General features: G+C 41.8%; 1 protein-coding gene across 2 annotated transcripts in view; it reads left to right on the top strand.

Moving 5' to 3' along the window:
- Window positions 1-790: 790 nt before the first annotated feature.
- The window catches only part of LOC139262887 (gamma-aminobutyric acid receptor subunit beta-2), a 454,786-nt gene continuing 434,253 nt past the window's right edge, over window positions 791-21,323 (top strand). Inside the window, exons 1-3 of one of the 2 annotated variants that reach the window (XM_070878139.1) lie at window positions 791-1,549; window positions 1,701-1,792; window positions 2,502-2,569. In XM_070878139.1, the coding sequence (XP_070734240.1) occupies window positions 1,473-1,549; window positions 1,701-1,792; window positions 2,502-2,569 (237 nt within the window). In that variant the 5' untranslated portion in view covers window positions 791-1,472. The remainder of the gene's footprint in view (window positions 1,550-1,700; window positions 1,793-2,501; window positions 2,570-21,323) is intronic. The other variant, XM_070878141.1, reaches the window with a different exon arrangement.

The following is a 21,323-nucleotide window of genomic DNA, read 5'->3' on the forward strand; positions in this document are numbered from 1 at the left end:
TGCGTTCTTCACTTTAATTCGACCGGTTAAACCTCCTTGCGGATTATTTTGTAATTGAATAGTAAAACCCAGTCTCAAATCCCCCAGAGCTGCTCAGTGTAGGTAACTACTCAAACATAGCACCAAAAAAAAGAAACATTTTGCTTCTCCCTCCCACCACTCTCTTTAAAAGAAAACCTGTTTCAGAACCCCATGCCATCTGATGGGGTCTTTAGGAAAGCGCTGTGTTTAGAAGGCTTAAATAGTGGCATCAAATATTTAAAAAACATGTGCGTGTGTGTATATATAATATATATATACAGGCGCTGAATAGTGGCTTCAGAGACAATATATAGAAAAACCATAAGTGGGTGCATATTATAGATATATATATATGAAGGCAGTAGAATTATGTATGGATAATTGGGGAAAACACAGATTTGGAGGGCCGTGTTGTGCAAGTGTGCATTTTGCTCCCTGTACCTCTCCGTGTGGAGACTCGAGGAATCCCCTTTCCCGCCTTGAGCCCGGTCTCACGTGACCAGGCGTCCGTTAATTTAAAAAAAAGCCGTTGGGCTCGCGCTCGGTGCGGGCAACGATCTCACCGTGTGGAGGAACAACCCCCCCCCCACCACCACAGTCACACCGAAAATACAGCACTCGCACAGACCGTCTCACAATATAATCCCAACACTCGGTTCGTTTTTTTTTCTTCTTTTATTTTCTACGTACAAAAAAAATAATAAATGAAAAAATTAAGAAAATTACTCGCCCCCATACACCATCAAAAAAAAGCAAGCGAGAAGGGAGGCGATGGACGTGTCCCTGCGTGCTCACGAATATTAATGTGGAGCCAGGCGGAAGCTGGCAGGCTCCCATCTCCGCGTTTTTTTTCTTTTTCCAAAGGAAGCCGCGCGTAGTGTGTGTTTTTTTTTTAACTGACTGAGCATCTCCCAGAATTAACCAAATTTCCTTTTATTTATTTTTCTCTCTCTCCTGCTCTGTGGGAATGACGAGCCGGCTGGGAGGATAGCGGTTTCTAAAACAGCACCATGCGCCAAGATTTTTGGAAGAGACAAGCACACGGTGTCCTTCCTCCCCGGCATTTTCAGATGCTCTAACAGCCAGCATCTAAAGAGGGGGAAACAAAAAAAAGAGAGGAGAAAACAGACGTTGCTTAAAAGAACAGCCTCAGACATCTTGTTTTTTTCCCCCTTCCTCCTCCTTCACCTTTCTTCCTCTCTCTTTTTCCGTCCTTGCTTCCCCTTTCTTCCCATTTTCCTCTCTTTCCCTTTCCCCCCCCTTCTTTCTCTGTTACTGTATATTTTTTTGTTGCAAAGTGAAGCCGCTTCCCCACATCCACTGGCTTTGATGTTGTGAGGAGTGTGCGCAGGCGCCCCCACCTTGGAATTACTGCACTGGTCAGAATAAGTTGGATCCTCTATCTTTCCTGCCTTCGCTGAAAAAACCCGAAATCATCTGAAAACTTAGGGATGCTGAGAGTTCGGAAAAGGGGCTACTTTAGGGCTTTGTCGTTTCCCTTGCTAGTGGCGATGGTCTGTGCACAAAGGTAAGCCATAGCGCCGGGCAGATAGAGAGGTGCCTCTCTCTCTCTCTGCACCTCATCATTGGCAAATGCCACATTACTTCAAGCTTAAAAGATCTGCCATTCTCAAGTATTCGCTGTCCCTTTTCTTTCTCTCTCTCTCTCTCTCATCTAGTGTCAATGACCCCAGTAATATGTCATTGGTGAAGGAGACCGTTGATAGACTGTTGAAGGGCTATGACATCCGTTTGAGGCCAGATTTTGGAGGTAATTTGATTTAGTATTAATGTGATTTCTTACAGTCTTGTCCCTGTGGTTTTTGCCCTTGCTTCTTGGCTACGGATCTAGAATGATTTAAAAGTTAAAATTATTTGGACCCAAGTTGACTGAATTCCACACTTACAGTACACCGTTTCGCCAGTATCATCTTTAATGGGTCTTTTATAGCCATCTATATTTGATGCCCAGACGTCAGTCCAATAAGTTGTGCTATTAGTTATTAAAGCTACATATCAGTAATTAGGTATTAGATTGTCAGTTAAGAAGGGCTTCAAAATAATCACTTAGTAGGCGAGAGACAGTCCTGCAATGCATTCTGAGCGTCGCCCCCCCCCCCCCCCCGCAAAAGAAAAGCACATTTAGCTAAATTTAGTTTTAAAATGTATGTTAAATAAAACATTTTAGCACCATTTTCATTTTAACCGTCTCTTCTGGACTCTACCGCTATCTGGTTCTTAAAAATTCGTCGTAGTAAAACAGGATAGCAAATGCCGGTCACATACTGTAATGTTGCATGGAAACGACTGTCAGTGCGTTTTGTGTATGTGTTTAATTTAAAGAAATGTGATTTTAAAGCACGTTAATGGAAAAAAAAAGGAACCACGTTGCCTGCTATTGTGTTGTAAAACGATCTTGGTTGATAGCAAAGAGTTAAATGTAAAGAGATCACATTGCGGACGATCTTGTTTGTCTGCAGGTGACCCTGTGCTTGTTGGCATGAACATAGACATTGCCAGTATAGATATGGTTTCTGAAGTCAATATGGTGAGTACATCAGTATCCTCCAGCAACTATCTCCACGAAGCCTTTGATTGTAGAATTGGTGTGATAAGTTTTCACTCCGGAGTGCCCACACGCTTGAAATACTGTGCGTTCATTGACATCAAACATTTCCTTCAGTCAGCATCTACTGAATTGTATGATCTGCTATGTACGTTTTACGAGTGATATGAATGTTATTACCAAAACACAAAGCACTAGCAAGAATAAAGAAGGGAATATTAGAATGCACTAGGCATTGGTTTTAGCAGCTGAGCAGAGAGGAATTTTGAGCAACCTTTAGTCAAGGTATTGAAGTATTTGCTTCGTGCAATAGCGCCCCCTGCTGATTATTACACACAACATGTCAAAGGACAGCACAAAATACACGAATCCACTCGCCGACATGCATAACAGTGGCTTGAAGACTATTGAGAGCTTTATGAGCATTGATCTCGGTTAACGTCTTTATCCGAAGAGATAAATAAACTCAATGCTTATATGTTGAAACCACTAGTTTTTTATTTGAGGGGTGGTGTTAACATTATGCAAGAAGTGTCGTTTGAAAGGACTACCTGTCCGGTCTTTGAATCTTGTAAATTTCATTCTCAAACATATTAGATACATACATTTTTTGAAGTCAGACCTGCAATCACTACAAAAGCATAACATCAAATGTGTGTGTTTATAAATGTTAATTTCCCTATCGGGTTTGTTAGCGTACAGAGGAATCTCCCACCCTCGTATCGCAATCTCAAGGTCACCAGATGTGTAGCTGGAACTCTGGTAGCTCCGCGTGTTATCTCGTCTGGTAACTGCTGGCACATATGCTTCAGTGTACCATATCTTCCAAGGACGGCAAGGACTCTCGAATTATATCAGTTGTTCATGAATTACTCCCGGTTTCTTTGAACATTTTAGATTTACTGCAATTTAAAGGATCGGATAGAAAAACGTAACCCGAGTTATCTGGACACGATGAAACTCACCATTTTTCTGAATCCGTGGAAAAACTATTTTAGGGTGCTCGCTCTCTCTCTCTCTCTTGTGAGCATGGGATTTTGTTGCACACTGTAAATCATAACCTACTTTGCACCAAATTATAATTTTAAATATGGACAGGGTCAGAATTCCAATACTATTTATTTAAGCATAATTTAAAATAATAGTAACAATAAATAACAGCTAAGTAAGGAATATTATTTACATGATATCAACTGAAGTTATTACAACTTTAGAAAAGCATAATGATTTCTAAAGTTTTATAGAACAGTTATGTAGGCCACATTAGAATGACCTCTGGCACTGCCATCTAGTGTTGCAGTATTACCATGTATTACACAAAGGTTAGTAGCAGCTGTTGAAAATAGGGGCAGTCAACAGGAAGAACAATTAAACTAGAATGTGTTTTCCAGATTAGTTCATTAAATAGGTTGATTAAAGGTATACACTGAAACACTGAGCTTTTTTAGTAAGCATTTTAGCTTTAAATATATTGGTTACAAATAAAAAAGTGATCACTGTTGGTTGCAACTGTATGATCTTCCATTGCACCTCTTCATTCTATTATTGAACACTAGATTGCAGCTTATTTTCTCGTGTTTTCTCCCCACCCCACTAAGCTAACAGCTAATGCCTGATTAGGTGCAATATGATTAATTCCATTTTCCATGCATCCTCTAGTATCCTATGTAGAATCACTGATCAATATATTTTAAAATGTCAGCAGATGCTACTAGTGGGTAGGTGGTGATTTGTGGCACATTGTGAACACAAGATTATGAACCCACATGACATCTTGTACATCTCAACTGTTATTTTGCTATTGAAGTTTTGTTCCAGGCTATTCACATTGTTTTTAAATGTTTTTGTAGCCAGGCAGGATATACTAGTGAATTTCTTATGTAATGTGCAATAAGTGTTATGAAACTGGCAATTTGGGCAGCAACTTGTTTACTTATCAGATACTTGTAAGGTATTTCTTGTACAACAAAGTTCTGGTTCTTAAACAAAAATGGGAAAGTTTGGTTTGTTGGGCCATTAGAAAATGTGTAAGTACTGATTTTGTTACTACTTATTGGATAAAGCACACCGTTCCAGCACTTGGTGAGATAGAAAACATCTACTTTGTTTAGTAAACGGGTGTGGGTCTACTCACGTGCCAAGTCTCACTTAATTGAGATCAACTGGTATAGAATAAAACAAAATAGAGCTTCTAAGTGCCTGGAGGGTGCATTGAACACCTTTATACAAACAGTTTGCAAAAGTGGGTAATAAATCCAAGTTTTTGAGACCTATCTTTTGATGACAGTTGTTGCTTTTATATCCATTTACTGTTGTTCACTTGTTGCTGTGACACTTTGCCTTTGATTGGTTCAGTCAGTTTGTAATTGAATAGTTACATCTCTTGAATAGCCATTGGATCATTATTCTGATAATATGGATAATGCTATTAATTTCTCCTTTCCCTAATTATGCATTAATATGAAATGCAACTGATTTAGTATTGTACACTTGCATATATGGTTGAAATTATGAAGATAGTAGATAGTCTACTTAAGTACACAAAAGAAAGACTTGCATTTATGCAGCGCTTTTCATGACCACTGGACGTCTCAAAGCGCTTTACAGCCAATTATGTACTTTTGGAGTGCAGTCACTGTTGTAATGTGGAAACACATTAGTAAAAGTACATGTATTTTCTGAATTACATGCTTTGTTGTTGGACCATGAAAAGGACGGTGTTTATCGTGCTATTGTTAGCATATTCAAACAATTCTATTTTCCTTTTTAGACTGGGATGTATTGCAATATTTCAGTTCTGACTTAAAAAAAGTTCCTTTCTCTATGCCAACATGTTTACATTATTTTAAATCCAGGGTTCATCAAACTTGAATGTGACACAATAATTAATAAAGTTAGAACTAGATTCCTGATGATTGGAAACTTGATTTAACTTTCACATTTATTTTGTCTTGTGGCACTGTATATGTCTTAAAGCTATAGTTTAAAGGTTTTTCAGAGAGGCTCTATACTGAGTGACATTGACTTGCGACAAGGAATATCAGTAACAAAGAGATTGCAACAGTAGCACAAAAGTTTGGGAGCAGTGTACTCTGATTTTTTTTTATCAATAGTTTAATATTTTCAATTGTTAAATTTTGCTGAAGCAATATAACGCTCTTCTGTGCAGTGTTCGCTCTGCTCCCACTGTACTGAAAGTCACTGTCGCATGACTCACTTTATACCATACTGAGATGAGATCTAAGGTGCATACTGTTCTAAAGTGTCACAGACTTTGGACTTTGGTGCATAATATTCAAGATATTGTACCATATTCTGGTTGTACCCCATTCCCTTTATTGCCTGCACCAGTAGTGTAGATCTATTGTCACTCTGGCCAAGGGTGGGAGACTATACCATTCTGAGTTCCATTCTTGGAAGGTTGTTTATTAGAGGAATGTGAGGTGTGCACTTTATAAGTTTCATTTGATGTTGATTTCCATACCCTGGAATTAAATATAGTGCAAACAGGGATCTTGATCTTTTTTGATTGTGTAAACTGGATTGGGAGAGATTCTTGTAAGTAGGCATTTATATTGCATTGTGGGTTGAAAGATTTACAAAGAATGAAATCAGATGTTGCAATTAGCCATCTAAAAATCCTGAAAATCTTACCACTAGCATTGGAGAACTAGATGTGTTAACGTGCTGGAGATTCCATTGCTAGCAAGTAAGCAGTAGACGTGTAGAGTTGGTCTTTACAATTAGTTTGAGAACAAAATATGCATTAGTAGAACTAGGCACAATCTTTTTCAAAATGAAGCAATTATGCAGTCTTTTTTTTAGGGACAAAACTCAGTCAGTGCACATATCTCATGACATAAAATACATTTTGGAATGTATATACGAGGTACTGCATGATAAAAGGAAAATTTTTGAATTATACAGGGTACAGTGAAACGAATGTCCTGTGTAATCAGAATGCCATACACATATTGAAATGTGTATATATTATGAGGATGTGTTTAATATAGTGTTTTAAATGTTAACATGGAGTTTCATGAGAGGAATATCCAATCCAGCATGGAGAAAATTTAAACTGCAATTAAAACATCTTTAACAAAAACATACAGTAATCAAAACAATAGTGTCTTCATAGAATCATACAGCAGGCAATTTGGCCCATCATGCCTGTGCTGGCTCTTTGTACGAGCTATGAAATTAGTCCCCCTCCCCTGTTCTTTTCCCAGAGCCGTGAAAATTTATCCTTTTCAAGTATATATGCAATTCCTTTTTAAAAGTTACTCATCATCGTCGTCATCATAGGCAGTCCCTCGGAATCGAGGAAGACTTGCTTCCACTCTTAGCATGAGTTCTTAAGTGGTTGTACAGTCCAATACGAGAACCACAGTTTCTGTCACAGGTCGGACAGATAGTCGTTGAGGGAAAGGGTGGGCAGGAAGCCTGATTTGCCGCACGCTCCTTCTGCTGCCTGCGCTTGATTTCTGCATGCTCTCGGCGACAATACTCGAGGAGCTCAGCACCTTCCCGAATGCACTTCCACCATTTAGGGCGGTCTATGGCCAGAGACTCCCAGGTGTTAGTGGGGATGTCGCACTTTATCAGAGAGGCTTTGAGGGTGTCCTTGTACTGTTTCCCCTGCCCGCCTTTGGCTCGTTTGCTGTGGACGTGTTCTGAGTAGAGCGCTTGCTTTGGGAGTCTCATGTCTGGCATGCGAACAATGTGGCCTGCCCAGCAGAGCTGATCAAGTGTGGCCAGTGCTTCAATGCTGGAGATGTTGGCCTGGACGAGGACGCTAATATTTGTGCGTCTATCCTCCCAGGGGATTTGCAGGATCTTGCAGAGACATCCAGCGACTTGAGATGTCTACTGTACATGGTCCATGTCTCTGAGCCATACAGGGGGGTGGGTATTACTACGGCCTTGTAGACCACGAGCTTGGTGACAGTTTTGAGGGCCTGATCTTCAAACACTCTCTTCCTCAGGCGGCCGAAGGCTGCACTGGCACACTGGAGGCAGTGTTGGATCTCATCATCAATGCCTGCTCTTGTTGTTAGGAGGCTCCCGAGATAGGGGAAGTGGTCCACGTTATCCAAGCCACGCCGTGGATCTTGATGTTTGGGGGGCAGTGCTGTGCGGCGAGGACAGGCTGGTGGAGGACCTTTGTCTTACTAATGTTTAGCGTAAGGCCCGTGCTTGTTAAATGTGGTCCATCACCCTTTCAAGCAGTGCATTCCAATTCAAAGTAACTCACTGCATGAAAAAAATCTCCTCGTCGCCCCTTTGGTTCTTTTGCCAATTAGCTTAAATATGCATCCTCTGGTTATCGACCCTTCTGCCAATGGAAACCATTTCCACTTATTTAGTTCATCAAAACTCCTCATAATTTTGAATATTTCTATTAAATCTCCCCATAACATTCACTGCTCTAAGGAGAACAACACCAGCTTCTTTAGTCTCTCCACATAACTGAATTCCCTTATCCCTAGTATCGTTCTAGTAAATCTCTGCACCCGCTCCAAGGCTTTGACATCCTCCTTAAGTGTGCTGTCTAAAATTGGACACAATATTCCAAGCTGAGACCTAACCAATGATTTATAAAGATTTAGCATAACATCCCCTTGTTTTTGTACTCTTTGCTTCTATTTATAAAGCTTTTTTTAACAGCTTTATCAACTTTTCCTATGGCCTTCAAAGATTTGTGCATGTGAACCTCAGGTTTCTATGTTCTTTAAAATTGTACCATTTAATTTATATTGCTTCTTCTCATTCTTTTTCCCAAATGCCTCACTTCATACTTCTCTGCCATGTGCTGCCCATTTCATCAGGATGTCTATGACCTCTTAAATCTGTTACCATCCTCATCACTGTTTGCTACATTTCCAAGTTTTGTGTCATCTTCAAACTTTGAAATTATGCCCTCATAACCAAGTCCATATCATTAATATATATAAAGCAAACAGTGGTCCTAATACCGACCTCTGGGGAATACCAGTGTATATTCCCCTCCAGTCTGAAAACAACTGTTCACTACTACTCTCTGCTTTCTGTCTCTTATTTTTGTATCAATGTTGCCACTGTCCCTTTAATGCCATAAACTTTAATTTTGCTAACAAGTCTGATAAAGTACCACATAATAATTACCTTTTTTGAAAGTCCATATACTCAACATCAATGGTACTACCTTCGTCGGAGGCCTACAAAAGGCCCAACGCGTCGGAGAGGCGGGAGTGCGAGCAGCAGGGAGTCCGGGGACATCGGAGGCCGACAAAAGGCCCAACGCATTGGAGAGGCAGGAGTGCTAGCAGCAGGGAATCTGGGGACGTTGGAGGCCAACAAAAGGCCCAACGCGTCGGAGAGGCGGTAGTGCGAGCAGCAAGGAGTCCGGGGACATCGGAGGCCGACAAAAGGCCCAACGCATCGGAGAGGCGGGAGTGCGAGCAGCAGGGAGTCCGAGGATGTCAGAGGCCTACAAAAGGCCCAACGCATCGGAGAGGCGGGAGTGCGAGCAGCGGGGAGTCCGGGGACGTCGGAGGCCTACTGGTGCAGCTGCAGCAGGGAGGCAAAAAGAATTAGAAAGAAATCGAAAGGTGACGTCACAGCCAAGGAGGTAAGTGATTGGCTGGTGATTGGTAAGTAGTTTTCTTTTTCTTTTCTATATCCGTAAGTAACATTTAGCATTGTTGTTGCCAATTTAAGTTAATCTAAGGGTTAAGACATGGCAGGAGAGCTCGGATATGTGTTATGCTCCTCCTGTACTATGTGGGAAGTGAGGGACGCTTCCGGTGTCCCTGATGACTACGTGTGCGGGAAGTGTATCCGCCTCCAGCTCCTGACGGACCGCATTGCGGCACTGGAGCTGCGGGTGGATTCACTCTGGAGCATGCACGATGCTGAGAATGATGTGAATAGCATGTTTGGCGAGTTGGTCTCACCGCTGGTAAAGGGTACACAGTCAGATAGTTAATGGGTGACCAACTGGAAGCGCAGTGGAAGGAAGGTAGTGCAGGGGTCCCCTGCGGTTAGCCCCATGCAAAACAGATACATCACTTTGGGTACTGTTGAGGGGGATGATTCATCAAGTTCATGGCACCGTGGGTGGCTCTGCTGCACAGGAGAGCAGGAAAAAGAGTGGGAGAGCTATAGTGATAGGGGATTCGATTGTAAGGGAATAGATAGGCATTTCTGCGGCGCAACCGAGACTCCAGGATGGTATGTTGTCTCCCTGGTGCAGGGGTCAAGGATGTCTTGGAGCGGGTGCAGGACATTTTGAAGGGGGAGGATGAACAGCCAGTTGTCGTGGTGCATATAGGTACCAACGATATAGGTAAAAAACGGGATGAGGTCCTACGAGACGAATTTAGGGAGCTAGGAGCTAAATTTAAAAAGTAGGACCTCGATTGCTACCAGTGCCACGTGCTACTCAGAGTAGGAAGCGCAGGATAGCTCAGATGAATACGTGGCTTGAGGAGTGGTGCAAAAGGGAAGGATTCAAATTCCTGGGACATTGGAACCGGTTCTGGGGGAGGTGGGACCAGTACAAACTGGATGGTCTGCACCTGTGCAGGACCGGAACCAATGTCCTGGGGGGAGTGTTTGCTGGTGCTGTTGGGGAGGAGTTAAACTAATATGGCAGGGGAATGGGAACCTATGCAGGGAGACAGAGGGAAATAAAATGGAGGCAGAAGCAAAAGATAGAAAGGAGAATAATAAAAGTGGAGGGCAGAGAAACCCAAGGCAAAAAACAAAAAGGGCCACATTACAGCAAAATTCTAAAGGGGCAAAGTGTGTTAAAAAGACAATCCTGCAAGCTCTGTGCCTCAATGCGAGGAGTATTTGGAATAAGGTGGACGAATTAACTGCACAGGCAGCAGTTAACGGATATGATGTAATTGGCATCACGGAGACATGGCTCCAGGGTGACCAAGGCTGGGAACTCAACATCCAGGGGTATTCACCATTTAGGAAGGATAGGCAGAGAGGAAAATGAGGCGGGATGGTGTTGCTGGTTAAAGAGGAAATTAATGCAATAGTAAGGAGGGACATTAGCCTTGATGATGTGGAATCGGTATGGGTGGAGCTGCGGAATACCAAAGGGCAGAAAACGCTAGTGGGAGTTGTGTACAGACCACCAAACAGTAGTAGTGAGGTTGGGGATAGCATCAAACAAGAAATAAGGGATGTGTGCAATAAAGGTACAGCAGTTATCATGGGCGATTTTAATCTACATATTGATTGGGCTCACCAAACTGGTAGCAATACGGTGGAGGAGGATTTCCTGGATTGTATTAGGAATGGTTTTCTCGACCAATATGTCGAGGAACCAACTAGAGAGCTGGCCATCCTAGACCGGGTGATGTGTAATTTGCAATCTTGTTGTGGAGGGCCCCTTGGGGAAGAGTGACCATAATATGGTAGAATTCTTTATTAAGATGGAGAGTGACACAGTTAATTTGGAAACTAGGGTCCTGAACTTAAGGAAAGGTAACTTCGACGGTATGAAGCGTGAATTGGCTAGAATAGACTGGCAAAGAATACTTAAAGGGTTGACGGTGGATAAGCAATGGCAAACATTTAAAGATCACATGGATGAACTTCAGCAATTGTACATCCCTGTCTGGAGTAAAAATAAAACGGGGAAAGTGGCTCAACCGTGGCTAACAAGGAAAATTAAGGATAGTGTTAAAGCCAAGGAAGAGGCATATAAATTGGCTAGAGAAAGTAACAAACCCGAGGACGCGGAGAAATTTCGAATTCAACAGAGGAGGACTAAGGGTTTAATTAAGAGGGGGAAAATAGAGTACGAGATGAAGCTGGCAGGGAACATAAAAACTGACTGCAAAAGCTTCGATAAATATGTGAAGAGAAAAAGATTAGTGAAGACAAATGTAGGTCCCTTGCAGTCGGATTCAGGTGAATTTATAATGGGGAACAAAGAAATGGCAGACCAATTGAACAAATACTTTGGTTCTGTCTTCACGAAGGAAGACACGAATAACCTTCCGAATGTACTGGGGACAGTAGGTCGAGTGAGAAGGAGGAACTGAATGATATCCTTATTAGACGGGAAATTGTGTTCGGAAAATTGATGGGATTGAAGGTTGATAAATCCCCGGGGCCCGATAGTCTGCATCCCAGAGTACTTAAGGAAGTGGCCCCAGAAACAGTGGATGCATTGGTGATCATTTTCCAACAGTCTATCGACTCTGGATCAGTTCCTATGGACTGGAGGGTAGCTAATGTAACACCACTTTTTAAAAAGGGAGGGAGAGAGAAAACGGGTAATTATAGATCGGTTAGCCTGACATCAGTAGTGGGGAAAATGTTGGAATCAATCATTAAGGATGAAATAGCAGCGCATTTGGAAAGCAGTGAAGAATGTTCCCGATGTTGGGGAAGTCCAGAACCAGGGGACATAGTCTTAGGATAAGGGGTAGGCCATTTCGGACTGTGATGAGGAGAAACTTCTTCACTCAGAGTTGCTAACCTGTGGAATTCCCTGCCGCAGAGAGTTGTTGATGCCAGTTCATTGGATATATTCAAGAGGAAGTTAGATATGGCCTTTACGGCTAAGGGGATCAAGGATTATGGAGAGAAAGCAGGAAAGGGGTACTGAGGGATTGATCAGCCATGATCTTATTGAATGGTGGTGCAGGCTCGAAGGGCCGAATGGCCTACTCCTACACCTATTTTCTATGTTTCTATCAACCCTCTTCATTATTTCATCGATGAACCCAATCAAGTTTGTTGAACATGATTTGTCTTTAACAAATCTGTGTTGGATGTCAATTATTAATTCATGTTTTCCCAAGTGACATTTAATTTTGTCCCGGATTATGGTTTTTAAAAGTTTCTCTACCACTGACATTAGGCTGACTGGCCTGTAGTTACTGGGTTTAGCCCTCTCTCCTTTTTCGCACAGAAGTGTAACATTTGTAATCCTCCAGTCCTCTGACACTACTCCAATTTCCAAAGAGGAGTGAAAGATTGTGTCCAGAACCTCTGCTATTTCCACCTTTGCTTTTCTCAGCAACTTAGGATGCATTCCATCTGAACTGGGTGACTTTTTTTACTTTGAGTGCTGCCAACCTTTTATCTATTTTTATACTATCTAATTTCTCTACCCTTCCTCCTTTACTGCACTATTGGCAGCATCCTCTTTTGTGAAGACAGATGCAAAGTACTCATTCAGTACTAACATTAATTTTAATTAGAAATAATTGTAATTAAAATATGAAAATCAAACAATTTTTTGGTAATGGCACAAAGAGGATGATATTTGTGATTTATTGGGTTAGTTCAGTAGGTTAAATACATAGTTTAATAAGCTTTTTAAAGTACATGTGGGGAAGGTTGAAGTTTTAATTTATGTCCAAGGTTTTATTTAGTTGATGAACAAGTTATTTTTGTAAAACTAGAAAGTGATTAGACAATAAATCGATCTTTTGCTGTGTAAGAAGGTTATTTTGATTGGTAACTAATAGAAGATATGAAAGATTAATAGGGTTTGTGGATTAATTTAATCCATCAGAACCACTAAGGAGTGACTCCATAGGAATAAAAGTGAGGTGGTATGCTGATATTCTTTCATCATTGCAAAGTATACAGTTAATATGCAGTTATTATAACTTAGATGATTTTTTTAGCTTGCTTTTTTGCCTACTGAAGTAATTGTTATGGAATTGTAATGATTATTATAATGTAGAATTAAAGCAACAGATAACAATTTCTTTACTCCCTAATATGCTCCTATGGTTTTCTTCCAATTGCATAGATCCAATGCCCCTCCTACTCTGCCATTTGTTTCTATTTCCTCTAAACCAATTTTTAATTTATAATGTCTTGCTGTAAAGTTCAATAAACTGTACAGGGGTTTATCTTTAAATTCCAAAATGATTCTAGAATAGTGCGCAATTTTGGCAGACGAGAGCAGGACCCGATAAAGCTTTATATGGCCCAGCCAGATCTGGCGGTGAATGGCGAAACCATTTGTCCTCCATATCTGTTCAAGTCTGTGTCCTGTCGACTGAAAGGAGCAAATATCAGGGCTGTACCAAGGGGGACGGCCAGGATATGAGAGAGTCCTTGTTTTAACAGGGACTAGGGCATCAAAGGTAGTGGTGGTTGCAGTGTGATTGAGCAGATCGGTAGTTGCAGAAATGTCACGGTGTATGGAGGGCCAAAGGCTGGATAGTTGGGAGTTCATGTGCAGTGTAAGAAAGTCGGGAGAGAGTTTTTTCCAGGGGCGGACACAGGAGGAGGTAGGTTTTCGAGGGGAGGGGTGGAAGGGCTATGTGGGTGGAGAGCGATATGAGGAAGTAGTCAAAGATGATGGCCTTATCTGCGATTGACACGATGGGAGTGGCGAGGTCACGAGAGATGACAAGGTTGAGGGGGTGGCCGTGAATATGGGTTGGGGAGTTTACTTGGAAGGAGAGATTAAGGGAGGATAGGAGAGAGAGCATAATGAATTGAGACTAGGGTTATTCTCTAGCGTTTAGAAGAATGAGAGGTGATCTCATTGAAACATACAAAATTTTTACAAGGCTTGACAGGGTAGATGCAGGGAGGATGTTTCCCCGAGCTGGGGAGTCTAGAACCAGGGGCCACAGTCTCGGAATAAGGGATTGGCCATTTGGGACTGAGATGAAAGGAAATTTCTTCACTCAGAGGGTGGTGAATCTTAGGAATTCTCTACCCCAGAGGGTAGTGGAGGCTCAGTCGTTGAGTATATTAAAGACAGTGATCGATATAATTTGGGATATTAAGGGTATGGTGATAATGCAGGAAAGTGGAGTTGAGGTAGAAGATCAGCCATGATCTTATTGAATGGTGGAGCAGGCTCATGGGGCCAAATGGCCTACTCCTGCTCCTATTTATATGTCCTTATTGCAAGCGCGATCCCTTTTTTTGAGGGAAAGCTGATACAAAGGATGTCATGGCTCTCTGCTTCTAATTTCTGTCATTGGCACCAAGCGAATAAATATTCTGTCTTAATGACTAGAAAACTGTCCCATGTGCTTTTCAATTAAAAATTTGAAGAGAAAGTTTGTTAATATTAAAGAAAAGCCATAGGCTATATATTAATGAATGATCGAACCTAAAATAAAAGTTCCAGGAACCAGGAGGAGTGTAAAATGGGCAGCTCACCCGCGAGGAAGTGCACAATTTAGGGTAGAACCTAGGTCTACCTGGTTTTTGACCACCAGTGATCCAAATTCCATAGGTGGTGATGCAGCGGGCGAGCCTTCTGCCTGCTCCCCTTCTATCTTCTGGATGCTTTGGGGCATGTCTGAGAACGTTTACGACCCTCTGATAGACCTGAAGACATTCGCACCGAAGGAAATTCACACTTGAGAAGGACCTGCATAGCTGAGGAAGGAAAGCTAAGTGAAATATTATTTGGCAAACATGGGCCCATTCTTGTATTGTATCAAGATCCATTTGTAGTAGTTAATTCTCATTCACGGTCCTAACACTTGCACAAATCTTCACATTATTCATCAACTTGTTTACAGTTTTCCCCAACACCTATATCCAGGTCATTAATAAAAATAATAAATAACAACAGCCCCAACATTGATCCCGAAGGGTAACAGATCTCCAAGCTGACTCACAACCATTAATAATCATTTATTGCCTCCAGAAATGTAGCCACTTCTTAATCCACTGAAGCAACTTCCCACCAGTTCCACAAGATTGTAACTTGGGGAGTAATCTATTGTGAGGTAAAGTGTCAAAGGCTTTCTCAAAATCCAAGTAGACAGTAGCTACCCTCGTAGTAACTTCTTCAAAACATTCGGTCTAATTAGTAAGATGGAAAAGTTTTGCCTGAAGCCATATCCAGTATTTGAAAGCTCCTTCTCTATTCAAGTGATCATAGATCATGTCTTATGATCCCTACCAGCATTTTGCCTATGTTTGAAGTCAAACTTCTTTATAACAAGATTTCATTCATTGAAAAGTATTAAATGCGCAACAAGCAAGCAGTTGAGTACCTGAATATTTTTTCAAACTCTTTTGAGATACTCAATTTACTTTCACAAGCCCAATATATACCCCTAACAATAAAGGCCCTAAATTTCCTTTTGGTTTCCAATGTAAGTTTTAAAAAAAAAGTCTGGGTACATGAATTAGTTATCCAGTTAGGCAGTGTCCTCACCCCTTTTTTAGCCAAATAAAATTTCTGTTTTAGTGGGGGTAGGCTCATAATACATCAGCCCACCTATGACTAGGTAATTATAGCAGCAGACAAATGCGGAAAATGCATCTATTTCCCATTACCTGTGCCCTGGAAACGTTGGGCGCTAGGGATACTTCTGCATTCCGAGCATCCAGCATTATTGAGGGCTTCTAAGGTGATTTGGTCAATCGATTACCATGGGGAAACTAGCTTTAGAAAAGAGAACTGTCAGAAGTCGGGAATTCTTTTGGGGTTCTCTGGTTTTTAGGTAGTGTTTGTGTAAGTTTCGGTCAATTTGCTACTGATGCTTCAAAATACTTACGGCTTGTCACTGTGAGGGAGTTGTTGTAGCTGCTACTAATTTTGCGTAAGCATTCAGCTGCTCAATTTATTTTTAAATTATCAGTAGTTCACATGGAAGTAGTCCTGGCTGGGTTGTTATAACTTCTAGATTCTTGTATTTGAGGTAACCAAAGTATACTAAACAATATTTTGAGCTACATACATTGTAAGATACATTTTTTTAACCATTTTAGGTGACTAAAGATAGATCTGTAGCAGAGACAATCTCCTAAAAACAAATGGACATGGGTAGATTTTCGTATTCACCACCTGGGTGGTAATCTGGCCAAAAATTACCAAAAAATGGGCAGTTCTGTAATTGGCGAGCGATCCATTTCGCCAGATTATCGCCCAGAGCTGTGAAAACAAAAATCTATCCACCATGGCCTCTTATAATTTAATCAAGTGATAAACATTGAAATGCTTTTGTCACATTGTTTGTGTTGCCTTAACATGGAATTTTATTTAACAGCATTTCACAGGAAATATGTGAGTTATGTTAGTTTCCTATAATATTAAATTAAATTAAAGTCTGTGGATGTTATATGGGAAAGTATTAGTCAAGACAACTACGAGTTCCATAGAATAGTAAATGCTGCCACACATCTCTAGATTCGGACAATATTACTATGCTTCTGAAGTTTGACATTTGAACTCGGCTATTTTCCTTGTATCATTCATTCCGGCTATTTGAATTGTTTGAATTCCCATCCATTTCTTCTTCTTTGTGTAAAACAGGAGCAGCTGCAATTTTATTCAATAAAATCCAGTCAGATGTCATTGGAAAAAGGAACAACGAGCACCAGAATGTTTCAGCTCTTGGGTCTTGACAGATTTCTGCTCCCATCGCTTCTTGCACAAATTTTAATTGATGAATGTTTTTAGAAGTATACCTGTCTCAACAATAACATGCATTTATCTCGCGCCTTTAACATAGTAAAATGTCCCAAGTCGCCACATTTCTTAAAGAATGATAATTGACATTCTTTCTACGAACCATGAAAGTTTATTTAAAAAAAAACAGTTCACAAACTATTAAGTGGTTTTCTGCTGGATGTTTACATTAAACATATATATATAGGAATGCTATTAAATTACATACCATGCTTTAACAAAAATAACTTTTTAAAGAATTAAAAAAACATTTTTTTTTCATTTTCTCGTGGATCTCTTGTGTTGTTGCTCACACAAGCATATAGCGTTCTATGTAAATCACCCATACTAGGTATTGCATTTCTGGGTTCTGGCCAATTAACTCTTTCATTCTTAAGTTCCGAAGGATCTAACTTGATCCGTATTGGTGACAGTGATTAGACATTTCAGCAGGACTTGATACATTACATCATCTGAGCAGTAGTTAACAAGGCACTATCAAGAGTTCTATCACCCGTTATGCCCTGGGTAGAAAGGTTGTGATCCCCACGAGTACACTCTCCAGCCCGTGCCTCCAGGCTCTTTCGTCCAGTCAGTGCCTCCACCAGCCCATTCCTCCTTGGCCCGACTGTTGGATGGTTCCAAGCTTTCAGCTGAATACCTCTACAATCCTTATGTCCAAAAGACAACCCTTATACCTCTTCACAGCAAAGTCTATGGGAACCAGTTAACCCAATCATGGACTTGTACCTGAATTTCACTATCCAAATACAGGGATGCCACGTAGTTACTGATCTGCATGTCACGGCCAGGCCATCAGCGCCATGACCACCTCCTCCTCCTGACATCATCTGTGTTTCACTTCTTTGCAGTGTCTAATTCAAACTATACATGATGTCCTTGTTCGTCATCTATCTCATCTGGGAAGTGAACAGTTATGCTTTCATTATGACTTATCCTTTGTACCTTATCAGGGTCTCTCTCTAATCTTGCCAAGCTGCCCTTATTGTTTTACAGGCAGCTGTTCTTTTATGAGAAAATGCTGAAATAGCCTTTTTAAATTTTGGTCACGAAGGACCCATGAGCCTTTAGTTTTCCTCCATCTTGCCTCCCAAACCAGAGCTATCCAGGGCATTTCACAACAGGTTTACGACTATGATTATAAGTGCAACAATTGCATAATGAAATCTTTAATCTGCAATTAATAATAGAACATAAGAACATAAGAACATAAGAATTAGGAACAGGAGTAGGCCATCTAGCCCCTCGAGCCTGCTCTGCCACTCAACAAGATCATGGCTGATCTGGCCGTGGATTCAGCTCCACTTACCCGCCCGCTCCCCATAACCCTTAATTCCCTTATTGGTTAAAAATCTATCTATCTGTGATTTGAATACATTCAATGAGCTAGCCTCAACTGCTTCCCTGGGCAGAGAATTCCAGATTCACAACCCCCTGGGAGAAGAAATTCCCTCTCAACTCGGTTTTAAATAGTATAAATTGATTATATTTAAGGTTAGATTGTAAGTGAATCTGAAGTGGAGACTTTCCCAGTATTGTCACATAGGATGATGTCATTGCTTTTGAATCTTGCAGTTCTCTTTCAAAGTTGGGCATGAAGAGTGGGAGCACTTGGCAGGTTTGGGTATGTGTGGCTGAGATTGAACTGTTTCTGCTGGTGTTGCTTTTGGTGTGCCTTTTTGGACGTAGAATATTTAGGATCTTCAATGTTGCTGTGACTAATTTGTCCATATTGGAGTCATTTGTTGTGCAGAATCATATGAAGAATGTTGAAGTCCCCTGGAACAGTTCCAGTAGTTTCCTCCAACCCCACCCCCCGGACCTGGGGGTTTATAAGGTGGCAGCACAAGTTGATAAGGCAGTTAAGAAAGCATATGAGCATATGGGATACTTGGGGCTAGAAATTTTTGGAGCAAAGTTTTTTTTCAGCTAAATAAATTTAATGCCATTTTGCTAGTTTCGCCAGTGGTGGAACGCCGTCCTTAAAAAAAAAGGCTGATTTTTTTTTTGAGAACCGTTTTTGTGACATCACGGCATCAAAACCAACGGTAACACCATTTTTGAGAGATTCCCTAATCAGGACATTTTGAAGGACAGTGTTAAATACTGATTTTGAATAAGCTTGCCGTACCTGGTCGAGCCCCATCAGAAAAGCGTTAGTGGTGCCATCTTGGGGAAACTGAGCTTTTTTGGAGGGAGTTTATAATGCGTTTTTAGGGACATTTAAAAGCATTTAAAGAACGGGGGATATTCTATCTTCTCCATATGTGGTGAGTGCTTATGTTATCCTGGATTATCATAGAAGGAGGCTTATTCAATAGCATTATCAGCATAATCAGAGGTTGCAGACTTATGGGGAGGAGGCCTTACCCCCAACGAGTTTATAGGGAGAGACGCTCATACCTGCACCTGACTGAGGCACAGTGCGTTCGAAGGCTGCGCTTTTGAAAAGAGGTGGTCACAGAGATATGCCAGCTCATTAAGGTAGACATACAGCCTTCAAGCGGTCGGAGGACTGCACTGCCCGTCTAGGTTAAGGTGACTGCGGCACTTGCCTTTTATGCCTCTGGCTTCTTTCAGGCATCAGCTGGGGACATATGCTGCATCTTGCAACACACTACACATAGCTGCATTCGCCACGTGACTGCTGCACTGTTTGCAGGCAGGGACGACTTCATCAACTTACTAATGACCAGAGAGGCGCAGAATGAGAGGGCTGTCGACTTTGCACGAATTGCTGGCTTCCCCAAGGTGCAGGCTGCTATTGACTGTACACACATTGCCCTGCGAACACCTTTTTGAGGATCCGGAGGGTTATCGAAACCAAAAAGGATTCCACTCGCTGAACGTACAGATCGTCTGCAACCATACTCAGCAGATCATGGCAGTAGATGCAAAATATCCAGGGAGCATCCATGATGCTCTCATCTTGCGTGAGAGCAGTGTCTCACAGATGTTTGAGGAGCAGCCAGAAGGGCAGACCTGAATGCTGGGGGACAAAGTTTACGGGCTAGCCACCTGGCTCATGACCCTCCTCTACAAAACGCAGACAGAAGGTGAGTGTTGCTACAATATCTGCCATACAACCACACGCAACATCGTTGAGACTACAATTGGAGTGCTAAAGCAGTGCTTCCGATGCCTGGACCTGCAATACTTCCCTCAGCAGGTTGGTGAGTTCACTGTAGTGTGCTGCATGCTACACAACTTAGCCACCATGAGCGAACAGGATTTGCAGATTGGGGATTGCAGAACCACCTCAGGAGAGAGGGGAGGAGGAGGACGAGGAACCCATTGCACCACTACAACCCGCAGGATGACTGGGGAGGAGATCTCTTGGACATAACGCCATTGCAAGAGCCTTGTGTTAAGCTGTTGATACTTCACCGCTTTGCATGAAGGCTGAACGGCAAGTTTGATATTGTATCCCACCATGTTGACTATTTCCACCTGTTGCTCTGCGAATGAGATACTACATAAGTTTGCTTTAGTTGAAAAAATAATTTGCCGTTTATTAAACATTTGTACACTTGCATTTAACAATAAAAAATGTTATATTAAACTTTAAACTTTTAAATTAACATAATTTAAATAACAAAAGAAGAACAAATCAACAGCACAACAACAACAGCAGCAAACAAACTTCAGCTGCAGCTATCTCCTCCCCCCCCCTACCCCCCCCACCCCCCCATTTAAAAAGCGCCACGCCGCATGCCCTTCTTGCCCTCGCCCTTCTTGGACTTGTCACTAGCCTTGGCTGTTTCCTTAGCCTTCGGCTATTTCCTGGTGAGCCCAAGGTTTTTGTTAGTGTCTCGGGTACGGCGTTTGCTTGTTTGGAGGAAGACACAGGAGGCCTGGCATGGGACTCTTCAGCCTGTAGATCAACCTGCACACTGACTGTTGAGGTTGGTCTGGGAATTGGAGTGGGAGTGGCATCACTTGATACCGTCAATTGCCGCTGAGCAATGATAGCCCGAGTATGTCCCCGTGTTGCAGGGACTATCTCCGACATACCTGCGGATAGTGCTGCTATTCCTCCCGACATGCCCTCCCTAATGTCAGCAGGTAGTGCTGCTATTTCTCCCTTGATCCCACCCATGGCCTCGAGCGATTTTGTAAGCTGTACATAGAAACACAGAAAATAGGTGTAGGAATAGGCCATTCGGCCCTTCGAGCCTGCACCAACATTTAATATGATCATGGCTGATCATGCACTTCAGTACCCCATTCCTGTTTTCTCTCCATACCCCTTAATCCCGTTAGCTGTAAGGGCCACATCTAACTCCCTTTTGAATATATCTAATGAACTGGCCTCGA

The sequence above is a fragment of the Pristiophorus japonicus genome, chromosome 4 (genome assembly GCF_044704955.1).
Source record: "Pristiophorus japonicus isolate sPriJap1 chromosome 4, sPriJap1.hap1, whole genome shotgun sequence".
Taxonomy (NCBI): Eukaryota; Metazoa; Chordata; class Chondrichthyes; family Pristiophoridae; genus Pristiophorus; species Pristiophorus japonicus.